A 19,811-nucleotide genomic window follows, 5' to 3' on the forward strand; every position below is an offset into this window, starting at 1 on the left:
TCCAGGCTTATCAGAGTGGGACACAGTAATGAGAAGCCACTTTATTTCTAATTTGACTCAAGACAGAACCATTTCTTGGGGAGGTGATGGGTGAGAAGTGGAAAGAAATAAAAACTCAGCTCTTCAGTGTATATTCCTAACCACAGAACCTTATCTTCTAAATTTGTTCTGCTATAACAGTTCTCTCCCCTGCCAATCATTTAATTAATATGCTTTAAGTTAGTGCAAATTTTATAAATTTATAATTATGTTCCATATTTACAACTCTCATTTGTTACAAAGTTATTTTATGATTTTTCTTTTAATTAAAATAATATCATTGGCGAATTACCTGTACTGAAATTTGATTACAAGCTGTTATAATTTAATGAAGTTTCCAGGTACTTCCAATATTAAAATGTGAAAATGATTCAGTACAAGTGTGTACTATGGCAAATTCCTTTTGTTTTTTGGGGGGGCAATTGGGGCTAAGTGACTTGCCCAGGGTCACATAGGTAGGAAGTGTTAAGTGTACGAGACCAGATTTGAACTGAGATCCTCCTGACTTCAGGGCTGGTACTCTGTCCACTGCATCACCTAGCTGCCCCGTACTATGGCAAATTCAAAAAAATATGTACTGAATCATATAATAAGGTTCCAATATGTTAGGGCAATGCCTGTAAGTTGTAAGCATTAAATGCTGATAATTTTTATTCAAATAAATGCACATAACTATCAAGAAAGTACAGTAATCTAATAGAGTGTTTGCTAGTATTTTTCTTGTATAAAATTATTTAGCATGTTTTTCAAAACATTTTTCATTCACTTTTTTTTTTTTAAGTTGAGTTGGTGATATTACATACTTTATCAGGTGGAGTGAATCTTATGAAAATCAGGCTTCATCTCTTGCTAACAGTGTCATCAAAGAAAAATTTTTTTTTAATATATTGGAGATTGATCTCTAATTTTGACTTTTTCTGTATCTTTTCTATTTCCATCATGCAAGGTACTACTATAAATAATGGGATCAATTAAAAAAATGTACACTAAACAACAAACTACAAAGAGCAATGGCTAAATCTGTGCCAAGTATTCTGCTAAGAGCTTGAGAATGCAAAGAGGAAAAAAAGTTTTAGCTTTCAAGCAGCTCACAGATGAAGGAAACACCACAAATAATTACATACAAACAAGACACACAAACATACACACAATAAGTTGGAGATAATAAACATAGAAAAGGCACTAGAGAGATCTGGAAAGGCTTCTAGTTAAAGATGGGATTTTAACTAGAATTTGAAGGAGGCCAGGAGACAAGAATTAGGGCAGAGAATTCCTGGAATGGTGGACAGCTAGTTAAATGCATCCAATAGGGAGATGAAATGTGTGTGTCTTGGGAAGGAGAGTAGAGGTTGGAGGAACAATTAAAATGTAAGAAGTCAGGAGGGGATCAGGTTACAAAGGACCTTGAATGCCAAAAAATTTTATAATTGATCCTAGAGGTGGGAAGGATCCACTGGAATCTATGTGCCGAACAAGGAGGTAGCAAGGTTGGATCTTCAATTTAGGAAGATCAAATTTGACAGCTAGTACAAGATGGATTAGTGGAGAGAAACTTGAGGAAGGAAAACCAATCAGAAGGCTATTTCCACAGACCAGATGTGAGAGGATTAAGAGCCTGAACTAGGCTGGTAGCAATGTTAGAGAACAGAAGGGGAAATATGAGAAACTTTTTTTTTTTTTTTTTAACAAAGGTAGAAGCCAAAGGACTTAGCAACAGGCTGGAAGGTAAGAGAGGAGTTGAGGATAACCCTTCATCATGTCTGTGTGACTGGGAAAACAGCTGATAGCAACATCCACAGTAACAGGAATGTTTGGGAAATTAAGAGAATACTCTTAGTTCTGGACTCCTTTGAGTTTTACAGTCTATAGGACATAGAATTCAAGATGTCTAAAAAGAAGCTCACTTATCCAAAAAGCAATTCCTATTTAGATAGTGTTTTAAGGATTTCTCACTTTCTTTAACATCAGTTCTGTAAATTAGGTGGTGTTACTCTTATCCCAACTTAACACAGTAAGAAACTGAGGTTCAAAGAAGTTGTGTCTTGCCCAGAGCTACACAGCTCCTTCTCTTGACTCCACAGCCAGTGCTTTTTCCATTCACCTTGGTAGGTACCAGGAGGGCTAAAGTTGCAGTCTTAAGTCTTGAGTTTGAGTCCCACTTCTACCATTTACTTCTATGTTCTCACTACAAGTAACCTTTCTAGGTTTCAGTGTCTTCATTTTTTTAAAATGAGAAGCCTAAATAAGATGACCTCCAATGTCTCTTCCAGATGTAGGCTGATGATGATTCTATGAAGCCAATAATGCCCTTATTTCAATAATGTGTTTTTTGCTTAAAAATTTCTTTTAAAATGTACCAAACAAAAACTTCTTATTGTTTCATAGTCATAACGCTTAATAGGATGCTTATTCACTAGATTTGGCTTAGAACCAATTTCAGATATTTCAAAAAATTAAAATCATTTCCAAAATATGAAGACTCACTAGTAATTCAAAAGAACAGGCAGCCAATGCTGAAAAAAAAATTCTGAATTAAATTCACAGGGTCACAGATTTAGAGTGCAAAACGATTTCAGGCCACCTAATTTAATCTTCTCATTTTAACAATGTGGAAAATCAGATCCAGAGAGCTTGAGTGGCTTGCACTAGGTCACAGAGCTATTGTAATAATAAAGCTAAGCATAAAACCCAAATCTTCTGACTACAGGTCTAATATTCTTTCTACTGCAGAATGCTACCTCTCTAAATGTTTTCTAAAAAATGTTTTTTGCTCTGGCAGAATTACTAAACCATGTGCTTTCCCATATGATTATTATGAAGAGAACAATATAATTCTCCATATATACTTTTTAAAAAATCAGTCACACCTTAACATTTAGTCACACTTCTTTGACATAATACAAATTTAATCCTACACACATTTTAAGAATGACCATACCACATGTTTATATCAGGATACAATATTTTTAGTTTTGCAGCAATGTCCTTCTAGATGATACCCAACACTTAACTGATCTTTTATAGGTATGGCATGACAGTAGGCCTTTGTCCTTTGGAAACTATCTACAATGACTCTAGGTTCCTAACCTGGATCATGGTAGCTAATTCAGGACCTCTCATTTTACCTGGAGAGTTAGAAATTTTTATCCTGAAATGGACTAAACACTTTTCTGCCACTTATCTGTTTGAGAGTGATCTCTTATTCCATTTCCATCCAGTTGGCTCTTCTCAGTCCAAAATACTATTATCTGCTGAATTAAACTTATGTCCTTATTATAACATTAGAGATCAGTCTCCAATATATAGAAAAATAATTCTCTTTGATGGCATTGTTAACAAGAGATGAAACCTGATTTTCATAAGATTCACCCCACCTGATAAAAGTATGTAACATCACCAACTCATTTTTTTTTTTAAAAGTGAATGAAAAAGTGTTTTTAAAAACATGCTAAATAATTTTATACAAGAACAATACTAGTAAACACTCTAACTAGATTACTATTCTTTCTGGACAATTTTTATTCAAATAAATGCATATAACTATCAGCATTTAGTGCTTACAACTTACAGCACTGCAAGAACACACTGGAATCTTATTATATGATTCAGTACACCATGGAATTTGCCATAATACACAGTTGTACTGAATCCTTTTCAGAGTTTAGTATTAGAAGTACCTGGTAATTTCATTAAATTGTACCAACTTGTAATCAAATTTCAGTACAGGTAATTCACCAATGGCATTATTTTAATTAAAAGAAAAATCATAACTTTGTAACAAATACTGAGAGTTATAAATATGGAATACAGCTATAAATCTGTAAAACTTGCACTAACTTAAAGCATATTAATTAATCCTCCTTTCTTTCCCTTCCTCCTATTGTTGCTCTTCAGATTACAAGGCAAAGAAACATGTATCAGCCAATAACAAATACCACATTCCCATGAAAATCAAATAGGACATACTAGAAAGGAGAGATAAAATATATTGAATTTCTTCTAGGCTTGGGGCCTTTTTCTTTTCTTTTTAAAATTACGCCTGTCTTCATTCCTTTTAAACTTTGGGTTCACAGACTGATGATTACTTTCATGAGTGATGCAATGATATAGTTTTAGATAAACACATCCCACTTTCTCAGATATTATTGTATGACACTATATTTTCTAAATCTGTTAGAATGACAGACTTTTGAAAAAGTAAAAAGTTTGGATTCACTAAAGTCAGCTTACAATACCAGCTCTATATTCTATTTCTATTTCAAAAGGGGACCAGTGCATCATTATCCACTTGTAGCAAATGTCCAAGGTGTGTGTTTGGGAATGGCTAAGTGGTATAGCGCACTAAGAGTCCTGATGTGAGGATGAACAAAAATGAACAAGAGCTTCTGGTCTCATAGAGAAAATAAAAATAAGGAAACACTTTTATTTATCCCATATATCTAATCTGTTACCAAGTCTGTTATTTACATCACCTCTCTTGAATATCCACTCAGTTGCTGTCTTGTCAATTTTACTTCCTTAATATCCTTCCTCTGGATTACTGTAATAGATTCATATTCAGTTTTCCTATCTCAAACATCTCCTCAGTCCAAGACATCCTCCACATAGATGTCCAATTTACTAGGAAACTGCGGAATTATAATTATGGCACAGTCACCCATCTTCAATAAATTCCAATAGCTCCTGATTACCTAGAGGATCACAAACTTTTGTTTGGCAATTAAAGCTTTTCAGAACTTGGTCCCTTTCTACTTTTACAGTATCTTTACACACAATTCACTCATTCATATTGGCCTGTTTGCTGTTCCACAAATACAGAACTCCTATCTCCAATTTCTTGTGCCCTTGGACTGACTTCATCATTCCTTGAATGCATTCCCTCCTCACATTTAGGATTCCTAGGAGTCTTTTAAGACTCAGATTAAGTGCTATCTTTAATAAGAAGCCTTTTCTGATGTACCTCAGTTGGCAGTTTAAATTCTTTCCAAAACTTGTTAGTACTAACTTTGTACATATTCTATATATACATAAATATGTCCATCTAGGTGGCACAGTGAACAAAGTGCTAGGCCTGAAACCAGGATTTAAAATCTGGCTTCACATACTTACCAATTGTGTGACCCTAGACAAGTCACTTAACCCTCTATGCCTCAGTATTCTCATCTGTAAAATGAGCTGGACAAGGCAATGGCAAATTACTCCAAATTACCTTTGCCAAGAAAATCTCAAATGAGGTCATGAAGAGTCAGACATGACTAAATAACATTATTTAAATATGTGTGTATATACACATTGCCTTTATCTTAAGAATATAAGCTCCTTGAGGTTAAGTGCTTTTTTCACTTTATCCAGGTAGTCATAGAAGTGTTAAAAGAAATAAATGTTTGCTGACTGAAAAATTTTAAAAGACATTCCATTTTATTACACAAGGTCAAGAAAACTAATTCTGAAAATTTGCTCCCCAAATACTAGTTTGCACCTCTATTTCAAGGTTGAAAAATATGGCAAAGTTCAAGTATCTTATATTTAATCAAAAATCTTGCTGAAAACAACTTGGCCACCTAGAGACAATAAGAACAATCTCATCATTACTATACAAATTCTCAAAATGACTAAGTTAATAATACAATTATGAGCTTTGAACTAGAATAAAAACTTTTATTTCTCAATTTTTTTTAGGTAGAACAGTCAACAGAAACAAGCAAGCATTTGAGAAACTACATCAGGGCTTTTTAACTTTAGGGGTACAGGAATTTCTAAGATGAGGGAAAATTACAATTTTCACTAACTTTTAAGTGAAATTTAGAATTTCTCCCGATTATGAAAATCATTCTGAGAAGAAGGATACAAATTTCTAACCACCAAAAGAGTTGTTACATGGAAAAGGCCTGTTGTTCTATTAGAAAGAGATCTGATAAAAAGCAGATTAAAAAAAAAAAAAAAGTAACTGTATTTAAAGAATTAACAATTTCTTAGGGAACTGGCTTTATTATCATAATTATCATATGCACTTAACTTTCCTACAATGATGGAAGTATAGTAATGTTAAGTGATTTAGTTGGAAAATCTAGGTTCAAACCTAGCCTCTATGTGACCTTGATTAAGTTACTTTTCCCAGGGTTCTTGGTTTCCTCATCTATAAACTGAGAACTCTAAACTAGATAGTCTAAAAGATCCCTTCTAGTTTTAAATAGATAATTTTCCAATTAAATATTTGCAAATATTATACTAAATAATGCACAAGTTATTCAAGTATCAGAATATCTGGAAACTTAGTAAAATATAACTTTTAAAGACTTCATCAACTCTCATTCATAGAAGTCCCATATCCCTGACACACAACTTTTAATTAAAAAAAAAAAAAAAGCAAGATATTGAGTGAGAATAAAATAGGTTTTACCTCTATACAGAAAGCTATTCGTTAACTTAAAATATTTTATTAAGATCTCATATAGGCATTTTTACACATGTAGTAGGCAAAAAAACCCAGGCCACAAACATTTATTAAGGGTCTGCTAAGTGCTGTGCTAAGGAACTTCCCAATTAAAAAACAAGAGAGAAGCAACACCTAAGAAAACAAAGTGCAACAAGCACCATACACACGTAATAAGAATCAACAGCAAAGCAGCCCAGCTAGCGGATTCCAACTCTTTCTCCTTATTCCCCAAATAAGATTTCCTTCTATAACAGTAAATTGTATTAATACTTTACTGAGTAACTTTATATTTCAGACTTTTCCGAATTATTTCTTTAGTTTTTCTTAGTTATAAGAATTCATCTGGGTGAAGGTTTTCTGCCCCGTTGATACTTTTTACTAAGAATCCTGGGAATGTTTAAGTCTAGGAGGTGAAGACGAGAGATGATTCCTCCCCCCATTTGTAAATAAAAACAAAATATCCCATGCTTTCCTCTTCATCCAAGGTGAGAAAAGGAAGGATTCCGTAAATTTATATTCCTTCTTTTTAGGGGATCGAGAAGAGAGGGACGCTCGCTCTTCTGACCTCTCCACCTGCTCCGCTCCCCCAAATTCAGCCTGACCCTGAAAAATTCCACTATTCCCGCATAAGATGCCCCAAGGGGCACCCATGGTTTGGCCTGGCGGACGCTGCCCAGTTCTCTCCACCCTTGAGTCCGGGGGGGGGAGGGGAGCGGAGGGGCCCGGGCAAGGCCTGAAAGGGCAACGCTCGGGCCTAGGCGGCCGCGCCGGCCCCGAGGCGGCTCGCGCGGGCGCGCGAGAGCTGGCGGAGCGCGGCTCGGCCCGGCCGGCGTTGGCAGGCCCGGCCGGGCGAGGGCCGGGGGCGCGGGATAGGCTACCCTCCGCAGCCCCTCCGCGCCCGGCGTCCCGTCCCTCTCGGCCCTCGTCCGTCCTTCCCTCCTCCCGCCGGCCGGGGGAGTTGGGCCAGCGCCGGATGCGGGGAGGGGGCGGAGGAGGTAAACTCGTCCTGTCACTGCATCCGGAGAGCCTGGAAGGGGGACGCGCTCGGAGGGGGCGAGGCCGCGGCTCCGGCCGCTCCAGCCCCGGGAGCCAAGCGCTGCCTCTAGCCCCAAGTACCCGTCCCCAGCGCCTCACCAGGTCGTAGTCCTCCTCATCATCGCACATGAAATCATCCTCCATGTCAGACATCTTGGCCGGGAGGGGGGGAAGGGAAAGGGGGGAGGAGAAACTGGAGACGACCTCCTCCCACAATCCTCCGCGCGGAGCGGAGTCACCCCCTTCTTCCTCCGCGCCTCCCTCCTTTTCACCCAAGTGAGGAGCGGGAGGTTTTCGTGCGGAACGGACGTGCTTGGAGCTGAGGTGATCCGCTACGACATTGAAAGGGAGCGCGCAGCTATTCTGCCCGCCCTTCCTGCGAGGCGGTTGGTGCCTTAGCAACTTACCCTAGCAACTGAGCCTAGCAACGGTGGGATCCGGCGGCCGGAAGTCTGGGCTGCAGAAGCCCTGGGAGAGTTTTTGGAAACTTGACAAGCCGCCTGAGCCGGCTCCAGCTTTAAGACGGAGGGAAAAGCCTTTACCCTTCATTGCCTGAGAGGTGGAGGACAGTCTCAACAGGCTGGTGAAAGCAGAAGACGAGCAAGGCCTTGGAAAAAAGGCTCCTTTGCCCTCGTGTCCACCGTCTTCCCAGCTTCTTGGGAGATTCACGTGGTACTCCTAGAGAAAAAGGTTTTAAAAAGCAGACACCTTATAACGCAGTGTGCCAGTGGTATTCAAGAGCAGGCTGTGGTATTGCTGCCACTGACGATTTCTTAGGGTTAGACTTGGATACTTTGGGTTTTTATCACCTCCTCGGGACTACTGCAATAGCCTTGTGTTTGGTCACCCTTACTCAAGTAACCCCCCACTCCCAAGTCCATCTCCTCAGCACTCCACTATGAAGGTCTGATCGAGTCTCTTCTGCTCCCCCTGATCTGGCCCCTTTCCTACCTTTTCGAGTTTTGTTTTTTTTCTTTACACTCCCCATCCCCCCTTCCTCAGGTACTCTCTATTCCAGTGACATTGACCTTGCTGTTCCTCACAAACATACTCATCCCCATGGCTTGCGTGGAATTCTCTGAGTTTTAGCTTCCCTGTCTTAAATCCCTCCTCCTCCAAGAAGCCCTCCTTAATGCTAGTGCCCTCCCTTGTTTTCTTCATTGTATCCTGTCAGTATCTCTGTATGTAATTATTTCACATTGTACCTCTCCCATTAGGTTGCAAACTCCAGACAGCAAGTACTGTCTTGCCTTTCTTTGCATCCCCAGCTCTGGCACAGTGCCTGGCACATAGTAACTACTTAATAAATGATAAATTGATTGATTAACTGACTACCAAGTGCCAAAAGATAGGCACCAGAAGCTGTGGAGATGTAGTTTCGTAAGGAAAGGAGGGATTCTAAGAAGCAAAAGTAAGAAGGAAGGGCATTCCAGGCTGTACAGAAGCATGAAAACAAAAGATAGAATGCTTTTGAAAATTGCATTTATTTTTCTTTTTTTTATTTTCAAAACATTTACATAGATAATTTTCAATATTCACCCTTGCAAAACCTTGTGTTCCAAATTTTTTCTCCCTCCTGTCCCTTCATCCCCCTAAATGGCAAGTAATCTGATATATGTTAAACACGTACAATTATTCTATACATATTTCCACAATTATCAGGCTGCACAAAATAAATATTACATCAAAAAGGAAAAAAAGTAAGAAAACAAAATGCAAGTAGACAGCAGAAATAGTGAGAACACACTCAGTCTCCACAGTTGTCTCTCTGTGTGCAGATGGCTCTCTCCATCACAAGACCACTGAATCACCTTACTGTTGAAAAGAGCCACATCTATCAGAATTGATCAAAAGATAAAATGTCAATATCTAAAGAAGAACTTACAGGCCTGCTTAGCTGGAAAGAAGGGTGAGTGATGGGGAGTAATGTGTAATAACACTAGAAATGTAGTCTAGAGTCAGATTATGAAAAAGTAATAGTACGCAGTGGTATAGATGTGGATTTGGAGTCAGGGAGATCTGGACTTGTAAATAGAATTCTGGGCCTGGTTCACATTCAGCCTCGGGCAGTTCCCTGCTGTGTGTCCCTAGCAAGTCACTGAACCCTTCTTGCCTCAATATTCTGAGCTGAAGAAGGCAAGAGCAAACCACTCCAGCACCTTTGGCCAGAAAACCCCAAGTGGGGTCACAGAAAGTGGGAAAGACAGAACCACAAGAGCTTGAGTTTAGATATGAAATCCAGATAGTACCACTAGCTATGTGACCTTATACAAATCACTTCCTTTCTCTGTAAAATGGGGGCATTGGGCTTTTTGGTCTCTAAATCCTCTTCTTAATCCTATGCTTGTAGATCTTCCAGATAGAAATGGACTCTGGTAACCACCCCTCCACATTGCAATCTCATGGTAATCTTGTTCATTCAACAAAGTTTTATTGAGCTAGTGCTCTCTGAAAAACTTTCGGTAGTTGGCTATGAGGAGAGTGACTCACTTCATCTCTTAGCCTGTTTTTTTCTTTGTTAAATACAGGTGTGAGACGGTGATTCTTTAACACACAGATAGAGCACATGGCTTTGCTACACTCCAGTGAGAAGTTAAAAACTGTATTAAAATGTAATTGGAAAATATTTAACAAAATAACAATAGAACATATATAATGCTAATTTGTGGTTTTCTTGTCAGTATGCGACCTGGAGGGCTCCTCCTGTAAGATTTAGTGCTGCTCTTTTTAAAAAAAAAAATTTTTTTGTATATTAACTTTTTAAAATAACACATTTCTTTATGATTTATGATTCATGTTGGGAGAGAAAAATCAGAACAAAAGGGAAAAACCACAAGGGAGGGGAAAAAAAGAAGTGAATATTTTAGAACGTAGATTGATTTACATTCAATCTCCATAGTTCTCCCTGGATGCAGATGGAGTTTTCTATCAAAAGTTTATTGGGATTGCCTTGGATTACTGAATCACTGAGAAGAGCCAAGTCTTTCCTAGTTGGTCATCACTCAATCTCACAGTTACTATGTACAATGTATTTCTAGTTCTACTTGCTTTGCTTAGCGTCAGTTCATGGCTCTTTTATTGTTTAAAATAGTTGCTTTTCTTGGAAATATTTTGTATGTATTTAAAAACATAATGAGAAAAAGTTTAAATGTTTCACTTGACTGCTCAAGTAGTTTATGACACAAAAAAAGGTTAAGAAGTCTCAACTATATAATCTCTTAAGGATTCTGCTCTGCACCCTTATCCACACTCACTTCTCCTCAAAAGCCCTATTTTTTCTGCTTTTCTTCTTAGAGTGTTTCCCCAGCTCTGTTCACAAGCGTCCTCCTCTTTGTAATAATCATAGTAACTTTTCCTTGGACTCTGCATAGCATTTATTTAAATTTTAAAAAGCATTTACTAAATGCCTACTCTGTACCATATGCTATACCAGGTATGATGAGAAAAAAAAAAAATTAGAAACATCTTTGCCCTCAAGAAATTTATATTCCATTAGGAAGATAGGTTGTAGAAATATAAATAATTGCAAAAATTATACAATGTATTTTTCAGGGTGACAGCACTAATAGCTGGGAATCATGGAAGGCCTATGTAGGAGGTGAAGTGAGAAAGGAGTATATTCTATTCATGAGAAAAGGAGAGGCACCAGATGGAATACTATGTACAGCCAAGATTCAAATTTGGCTGGAACGTAGAATTTGTAAAGTAGAAAATCACATTTGTTACAACCCCATTCTGTAAAGTTAAATATTAGATTTTTAAAAAATTAATGTTTTTTCTTTAAAATCAAAGAAAAAAAGCTTTTTCTTCCTTCTTGTCTTCCTTTCTTCTCACTGCTGTCCCCCCCCCCCCCAACTAATTGTGAAAGAAAAAGAAAGCCATTATTGATACGGAACAAATTTCAATATTGGATATGGCCAAAAATATTTTGTTTTTGTAGGTAGCTAGCTTGTATGATTGTTGTCCTTTATTCTCAATGACCAAAATGACATTACCATGTAAGAGTTGAGTTACAAAGTCTCTAGGTGTGGCTGATCAGAATGCTCTGCCATAGCTCGGATACAAATAGTCCATACTAACATTTGGGGTGGCCTCTCCAACTTTGCATATCTCACATTTCTTCTGAGCTACTTCAATTCTGTTTTGCTTACAGAGCATAGCACCTTCTCTGATGAGGGCATGCCATGCTGAGTGGTCCCGTGCAGTGTCTTCCATGTCATATAATCAATTCTAAAGTTCTGACAGAGAGACCTTGAGAGTGTCCTTCTACTGCTTTTTACTGACCATCTTGTGAGCACTTTCCCTGTATGAGTTCTCCATAAAAATCTTTTTGGCAAATGTACATTTGGTGTCCTGACCTGCTCGCTGGAGGATTTCAGTACCAGCCCGAATCCTGATCATGGCTGAGGAGTGAAGGGGCAGAACTCACAAAGATGGTCAAACAGGGGCAGTTTATTTATTCAAAATTCAGTCTTATATACCCTTATACACTTAACATAAGTATAGCACATTGGGCATGCGGGAAGACACAAACAACTTGCTATTATGTGAAGATGTTTCCTTGCTACTTTAGTATAATTCTGCTTTAATTACAACACAGGTTGTCAAGCCTTCTGACTTCTCAGGAAAGCCGAGATGCCTTTAGGGTGATGGGGAGCCAAACCAATCAGGTCAGCAGGATTCCATTGGACTAAAGGATTTATACCTCGCCCAGGGTTCCCTACTATCTGTTATCCTCTATAATTTGGTGTTGAAATAATGCCACTGACCCACCAGAATTGTATTCTCTGCAGTAGAGTTGGGATGCTAGCTCAATGTTTGGTATCTTATCCTGATAGGTGATCTTTAGAATCTTCCTAAGACAATTCAAAAGCATTTCAGTTTCCTGGTATGGCACTAGTATACTGTCTGGGTTTCATAGGCATACAACAATGATTATAATGGCTTTTTAGCCCTTCAGTTTGGTAGCCAAATACCTTTCCTTTCCCACACTTTCCTTTGGAGCCTCCAAAAAACTGAGCTAGCTCTGTATTCCTGTCTCATTATCAGTATGGACATCCCTGGAAAATACACTGCTAAGCTAAGTATACTTATCCATAGGACTCAAAACTATTTCATCTACTGTAACTAATTGTTCTACATATGAATGATATGGTATTGGCTGATGAGTACCTGTATTTTCTTGGTGTTAATTATTAAACTAGCCTCCATACTGGATTGCAAACTCCTTGAGGGAGATAGCGCTATATAATTGTATGTTTCAAAGTGCCTAGGACAGAATTTAGGGCAGCTGGGTGCCAGGACTAGAATTAGGTGAACCTGAGTTCAAATTTGGCCTTAGACACAAGTCACATAATCATGTTTGCTTCCTTTTCCTTATCTCAAAAATGAGCTGGAGAAGGAAATGGCAAGGCAATACAGTATGTTTGCCAAGAAACAACAAATGGGGTCATAAAGAGTTGGATACAACTGAACAAAATGAATAGAGTTTAACAAACAGGAAGGATTTAAGAAATGTTAAAAAAATTTATTTTATTTTATTTTATTATTTATAAAATTTTTTGACAGTATATATGCATGAGTAATTTTTTTTTTTTAATAACATTATCCCTTGTATTCATTTTTCCAAATTATCCCCTCCCTCCCTTTACTCCCTCCCCTAGATGACAGGCAATCCCATACGAAATGTTAAAAATTAAGAGTTGAACTGAACAGTCAAAGCTTATCTTTAGAGCCTGGGTGACAAAGCATAACAATTTTGACAAATAATCTAGACCTAATTGATTTTCCTGAATACATCCTCTTTTTTGAAAGGCAGCAGGTAGTGGAGATCATTGCTTTTAACTAAAACAGAATACTGAACCTGAGTCTGTCCAGAGACACTATAGTTTTGTATCCTTGGGCAAATCATCTAAACACTACAGTTTGCTTTAGTTTCTTCATCCAAAATGGAAACAGTAATAGCTAATAGCATGTACCAACTATTGTACTTGTAAGAACAGAATGAGATATTTGTGATTAAACATAATGACTTTACTAATTACCTTGATTTTTTGGAGCTCCAGATTGACCTGGAAATCAGATAAAACTGAGCATTTCTTAAATGGATTTAATCAGAAATTTTTTGCAATATTCATGTATTCAAAGTTCCTTGAATTACTGACATACTGAACTCAGAATTTCCCCTACTATTATGGATAATCAATTGATTCATATCAATTCCCAGTTCTGAAAAACAGTCCAGCCCAAGATGGCTTGATAAAAGTACTATGGGATTATCCCCTCTTCTCCCCCCCACCCCTGTGATTTTTGTTTTTTTAGCCTGAGCTGCCTATGCCCTCCCTGAGCTCAGTGAGCATACATTGTGCTGCTGTGTATGCACGTCTGTTTACTTAGGGGAAATTCACCCACAGCTACAACCTAATTATTTTGTCTGTTTTAGAACTGGGGAGGGGAGGGGGGAGGTTGACAAAGTATTATGTAAATTTAAAGCACTATATAAATCCTAGCTATTATTATTGAGGTCAGAGCACTCAAGTTCCAATCCTACCACTGACACTATATATGTAATTAGAAAATATATTAATTTCTTTTGACCTCAACTTTCTTCATCCTTAAAACAATGTTATTAAACTCTTTGACCTCTAGGTTCCCTTTTCTAAATTTATGCATCTATGACTTATCTGTCCATGCAGCTGCCAATCTAGAATATGAGGTCCCTGAGATCCTTTCAGCACTATCTCTGAGCCTATAATCCTAAATTCAGGCCAGATCACATTGTTTCTCTGTTTAAGAAGCTCTAGAGGCTCTCTATTGCCTTTACAATAACATGTAAACTCTTTACTTGGGTATTTAATGCTCCTTCATAGTTCAGCTTCATTCTTCTTTCCAGATTGATTACACATTACTACTATTTACATACTCTGCCATCTAAAGTGGCTTGCTTGCTGTTTCCTGAATATTTTGCTTTCTTCTCAGTGCCTATACACAGGACCTGGCCTCTTATCCTACTAACCTGGAATGCTTTCCTTTTTCCTCTTTTTCCTTCCTTTTCCTTCTTCCCCTCTTTTTGGAAACCTGAGATCCTGTTGAGGCCTAGTTTGAGTGTATTTTCCTTCAAGATATTTTTCCTAAGTGTCCCAGTTATTAGCTTTATACCTTTCCTATCACTATGTGTTTATTTTGTATATATCCTGTGTTTACTTCTTTGTAAAAATGTATCCTTTAGTAGAATGTAAACTCTTTGGAGTTAAGGATTGTGACACTTTGGTCTTTAATCTCCAATACTAAGCACAGTGCCTGCACACAGCACTTAATAAAAATTTGATTGACTCCAAATTCACTTGCATAATTTCTCTTATTTTTAGCAGAGGCCTTGCCAGTAAAACAAGGAGGAGAGAATTTTGCAGATAAATTGATGAGAGATGCAAAAATAGCATTTTGAATTTAGAATTTTACCCCATTCCTCCCCAAACTCTGGCATTTGAAAATTCATTGAGTAGTTTTAAAAGGTGCAGAACAGTCCTTAAACTTTTTTTTTTTTTTTTCAGGAAAGTCATTCTTATCTTAATGCTTTTTTTTTTTTTCTTTTTTTACCCTTGCCTGTATAGTGCTCTTTTACTTTTTCTGACTACCACATAAATTACCTAAAAATGTAACTCTATGCAGAAAAATAAATTCACATTTTTTCTTCAAAATTGGGGAGTGGTTAGAGCAAAACTTACAAAAATGTAAGTAAATACCCTTATTAGAATTTTTGATCATTTTACTGTTTTTTTTTTGTTTTTGTTTTTGTTTTTGTTTTGTTTTTTGTTTTTTTTTAAGCTGCCTATTCCTTGTTAGTAATGCCTCAATTTTGGGTAAATTTAACGAGAAATCTAATTTTATCAATGTTACTGTAAGTTAGAAGCAAAGTATTCATGGTTACCACTTGCTTCCATTCCCATACAGCAAAGATGCCATACTTTCTGAGTTTTGTGAATCCCATTGTTTTACCAGTTAGCATACATTTTCATCAAAATAGTATGCTGGTGCTTTATTCTTCTGAAACTGACAAATACAAACTGTATTTGTATGTATGTATGCATATATATATGTAATATATGGACATTTATATAAATATGTAGTCACATTTCCTTTCTCAAAAAATGTAACAGTATAGTACAAATTATAAATCTAAGCACCATCCAAATATATAAATATTGATACAGTCCAAAGAGATGGCAGGACTTTACTGTTTAGTAAGTAAAGTACATCAGTTTAGAGAAAATAAGCAGTAGCTTCCTAAACTGATTTTTCAACTACTCACCAAAACGGTATATAGGGGTGGGGGGGATAGGGTGGTGTCGATTGGAGGATGGAGGAAGGGGACAGTATTGGACTAAGTCCAATGCTTTTCTCTTTTTGCAGAAATTTTGAATTAAGAATGTTAAATTTTAATGACTTCACAACACCACTACCAGTCCAGATGCCATTTCTCCCCTTATGCTTTGAAGCAAATTTTCTTTTGCACTCTGCTGGACCCATTTCTTGATTTGGGGGTGGAATAATTTATTTACAAATGACCAGGCTTTGCAACCTCAACCAATATTTTACTTGAACAGAAATAAGTGCTGAAGGGAGCGGTGCAGATTGGAATCCATGGGTCAGAGATGTGTAGTTTTGTGGTGGAGGTGGGGGGAGATAAAAGGTGATAATTGAATTCAGTCTCCATCCTGGGAGTGCACCAGGGAAGTGTTTCGTCAGTTCCACGAGTACTTTACGCAGGGACTCCCGGAACGCAAACGTCTGCTGAATGCTACATTGCTGCACCTGACTGGGGGGCGGGAGGCCCGGCTGAGGGAATCCTGTGGAGGAGGGGTTGGGGAGGAGCAGCGAGCTGCAGAACTAGTCCACTCGCAAGTCGACGGACTTCCGCGAAGTCCTGCCTATAGTGCCCGGAAGGAAGAAGCTTTTAAGCCTCTGCAATCCCGTGATTTTTTTTTGCATAGCCAGTGGAAGCGGTTGAAGAGAGAAGAAGCAGGAGTAATGGCTGCGGAAGAACCCGGCACCCGTCTGATCCAGGTGGCGGAGCATCCCAGGTGGGAGAATGGGGATCCCATGCCTTGAACTGCTGGCTCTGGCCTTTTTTGTTTTGTTTTATTTTTGACCTTTACTCGAGGTCAGTTCTGCCCAGACTTTCCTTTGGTGAATGTGGCATTTGGTTTCTGTCAAGACCTAGTGGAATAACTAAAGGTTTCTCGCCTGTTGTGCCGGATGACAGGGCAGCAGTCAACCTTCTCCCTCCTCTTTTCTTTCGCAATCAGGAAAAATGGATGAGAGAGCTCGGGACTTGTACACTAAAGCAGAAACACTGGGTTTTCTCTCTTATTCCATCCCTTCTCTTTTCATCTTTTGTAGATGGACCATGAGCAAGTCCATCCTACCTGAAGTTATTACTTCCCCTCTTCCCTTCCCCTCCCCCCCTTACGCTTTTAGGAAGAATGCCAAAAAACAAAACAAAACAAAACAAAAAAAAAAACCCTTTTCTAAAGCCCAATTCAGATTCTTTGTTAATGAAGTAGGTTCTTGAAGGCTGTGGCAGCTAAGCACAAGCTCTACCCATCTGAAATGATTTCCAGTAGACCCCAAAATTGAATAAAGTTTCTGTCATTTGAGAACCAGATTAATTTAAAAAAAAACTTTATTTAATGATTGTTAGTCCCAACAACTCAGGAAGAGTTCATATGAAGACTTAGAAAAGTGATTCTGGATTGATTAGATCATTTGAAGTTTTGAGTATGTGATAAAAGTTTCACTTCACAGTCATGAACTGGTGGTTTTAAGGATGGCTTGCTGAGCTTATTATATTTTCATCAAAAAACATTATAGGAACTAGTGGTCTCCAAACTCCTGAAATTTCAGTTTCTGCCTACTAATTTAAACTGGCTTCATCTGGGCAGTTTCATGGTCCCAAGGAAAAACATTTAGATTAAGAATAGATTGGAGATATGGCATAGAAATTGGCTGATACCTTTTGCAAAGAAAAGTAAGGGTTTTTACCTCTGAAGAAAACGGACAGTATAGTCAGACGACCTATTTATTATGGGTTATTTTTATTTGTTGGAGCTGATTTTTAAAGTTTAGAAAAATTATAGTCACTTTATAAGCCAAGCAGTTGTTCAAAGTGCTGCTTTGAAGTTTGTAATACGAGGCTTCTTCCTTGTCTGATCAAGTTTATTTCATGGAGCCCCATTCCATCTTTCTGTGCATTTGTGAATGTATGAAAAAGCAGTGGGTAGTGTAGAGAGAATGCTGTAGTTATGTGGGAGACTGGGATTCAAATTTTGACCTGACATTTACTAGTTTTGTGTTCAGGGACAAACTATGTATCCTCTTTTTCTTCATATATGAAAGTGGAGTAATAATATTTAAAGTGATCTTACAGAGATATTGTAGAAAATAACAGTGGGCATTTTCATTGTGCTTTAAAATTTGCAAAGTGTTTTATCTATATTATTTCACTTAGTTTCATAATAACCTTGGGAAGTAGATATAGCAGTTCTTGTCCCCCATTTTACAAATTAAGACCCTCAACCTCAGGTTAAATGCCTTTCCCATTGTCAAAGAGCTAGTGTTTATGGTTTCAGTTCACGATTCGGTGTCTTAAAGCACTATAGAAATGTGTATAGTTTGTTTTCATAGACTTCTTCATATTCTAGAATCCTTGCTTTGAAATCAACAAACCATTTATTATCACTGGAAATCAAGAAGGAATGAATGTATGAGTTTCATATTCTCAGTTTACAGATTGTTGATGGTGCACTTTTGCTTGTGTTGGGAAAGGAATGAAATTTTATCTATTTCAATCTTGTAGTAGCTATTGGTCAGAAGTCTCCATTTATCTTTTTGGAAATGTCTGAATTTGTTTTCTTTGACTGGTAAAAGAAAGAAACAAAGATAAAGCCGAGTCCTTGAGAAGGACAAGTCTTATCTCACTTTTAGTGAGAAAAGATAAATGTGGGGTGCTAAGATAGGATCTTTAATGATTTTGTAAAATGTTATGATGCTTGGTTTTCTAAGACCCATGAAAGGACTTTAGGAGTTTGAAATCCCTGGCTCCCTTTGTTGGGGAATCCATATACTACCCAGTTGGATGTGGTGAAAGGACACCAATCACCCATACATATGAAGGATTTTCTTTTAATATTAAGGATTTCACAATATAGGCAATTTTTTCTAATACTATAGATCAGCAACTATTCCACAATTTAAACCCTTGGAGAATTTTCTGGTGGCACTGATGATATATTATTAGTGGTATTATAATGGAACTTTTTGGAGACACTTAATAAAGTCAGTATTGACCAGTCTGGGTTCTTGAGATAATAATAGTAAGGAATCAATTAAGAGTGAATCAAGGAGATAATAAAGTGGAGAACATTCCATTCATACATATACACACATATACACACATATATGTATATGTATATACATATATATGTATATTTTAAGAGAATATTAATATCCCAACATTATTAAATGTATCATTGTATGAAACAGAAAAGAAAGATGTTCATTAAACATAGGGGATTAAAATTTGTTTTGGAGAAAAATGTATTTTCTTAGCTACAGAAACTAAATAAGGGAGTTATTCTCCAAGTATAGCTAGTTTTACTAAATCAAAGAAATCTTCCTATAGAAGGAGAACATTCCCAAGCTACTGGCACCTTCTACCTTTAGCAGTTAAATCTTTTTATGCCAGTAAGAAGTGAAAATGAGACACTGAAAGACAGTAATGGCTGCAGCTAGTGTTGTAGTTCACTGGGAATTGTTTGTTGTAGTTTGTCCTTTGTTCTTGAGTAGGACTGTGGCATCAGGGAGGTAGTGCCATGATATCTAAATGAATTAGATTTAAGTGAGGGAAGCAGTGCAAAGTCATCAGCCTTGCTTTCTCCTGGGTCCAGTGGCCAGATATTGGTTGGTTGGTTGGTTGGTTGGTTGGTTGGTTGGTTATTGTCCTTTGTTCTTGAAGAGACCAAAATAACATCAGTATGTTAGAGTAGAGTTATATTAGGTTCAACTATGGCTAATCAGATCTATACTAGCTCTGAATGCTCAGCCACAGATTAGACAGAAATAGGCCATATGTACATTTGGGGTAGACTTTAACTTTGCACATTCCGCATGTCTTCTGGGCTAATTCAATTCTGCTCTGCTCATAGAGCACCTTCTCTGATTGAGGACATGCCATGCTGGGCAGTTCTGTGCCATGGTCTCCCATGTCATACAATCAATTATAAAGTTCTTAAGAAAGACCTTG

The 19,811-nt window shown here is 37.6% G+C and overlaps 2 protein-coding genes across 3 annotated transcripts in view; one reads left to right on the forward strand and one right to left on the reverse strand.

Moving 5' to 3' along the window:
- The window catches only part of COPS2 (COP9 signalosome subunit 2), a 51,262-nt gene extending 43,335 nt beyond the window's left edge, over nucleotides 1-7,927 (reverse strand). Inside the window, exon 1 of one of the 2 annotated variants that reach the window (XM_074294459.1) lies at nucleotides 7,610-7,927. In XM_074294459.1, the coding sequence (XP_074150560.1) occupies nucleotides 7,610-7,663 (54 nt within the window). In that variant the 5' untranslated portion in view covers nucleotides 7,664-7,927. The remainder of the gene's footprint in view (nucleotides 1-7,609) is intronic. The other variant, XM_074294457.1, reaches the window with a different exon arrangement.
- An 8,439-nt stretch (nucleotides 7,928-16,366) lies between these two features.
- Nucleotides 16,367-19,811, forward strand: part of GALK2 (galactokinase 2) — a 149,092-nt gene continuing 145,647 nt past the window's right edge. Inside the window, exon 1 of the mRNA XM_074294461.1 lies at nucleotides 16,367-16,590. Within this exon, the coding sequence (XP_074150562.1) occupies nucleotides 16,538-16,590 (53 nt within the window). The 5' untranslated portion in view covers nucleotides 16,367-16,537. The remainder of the gene's footprint in view (nucleotides 16,591-19,811) is intronic.

Source organism: Sminthopsis crassicaudata, chromosome 2 (genome assembly GCF_048593235.1).
Source record: "Sminthopsis crassicaudata isolate SCR6 chromosome 2, ASM4859323v1, whole genome shotgun sequence".
NCBI classification, from domain to species: domain Eukaryota; kingdom Metazoa; phylum Chordata; class Mammalia; order Dasyuromorphia; family Dasyuridae; genus Sminthopsis; species Sminthopsis crassicaudata.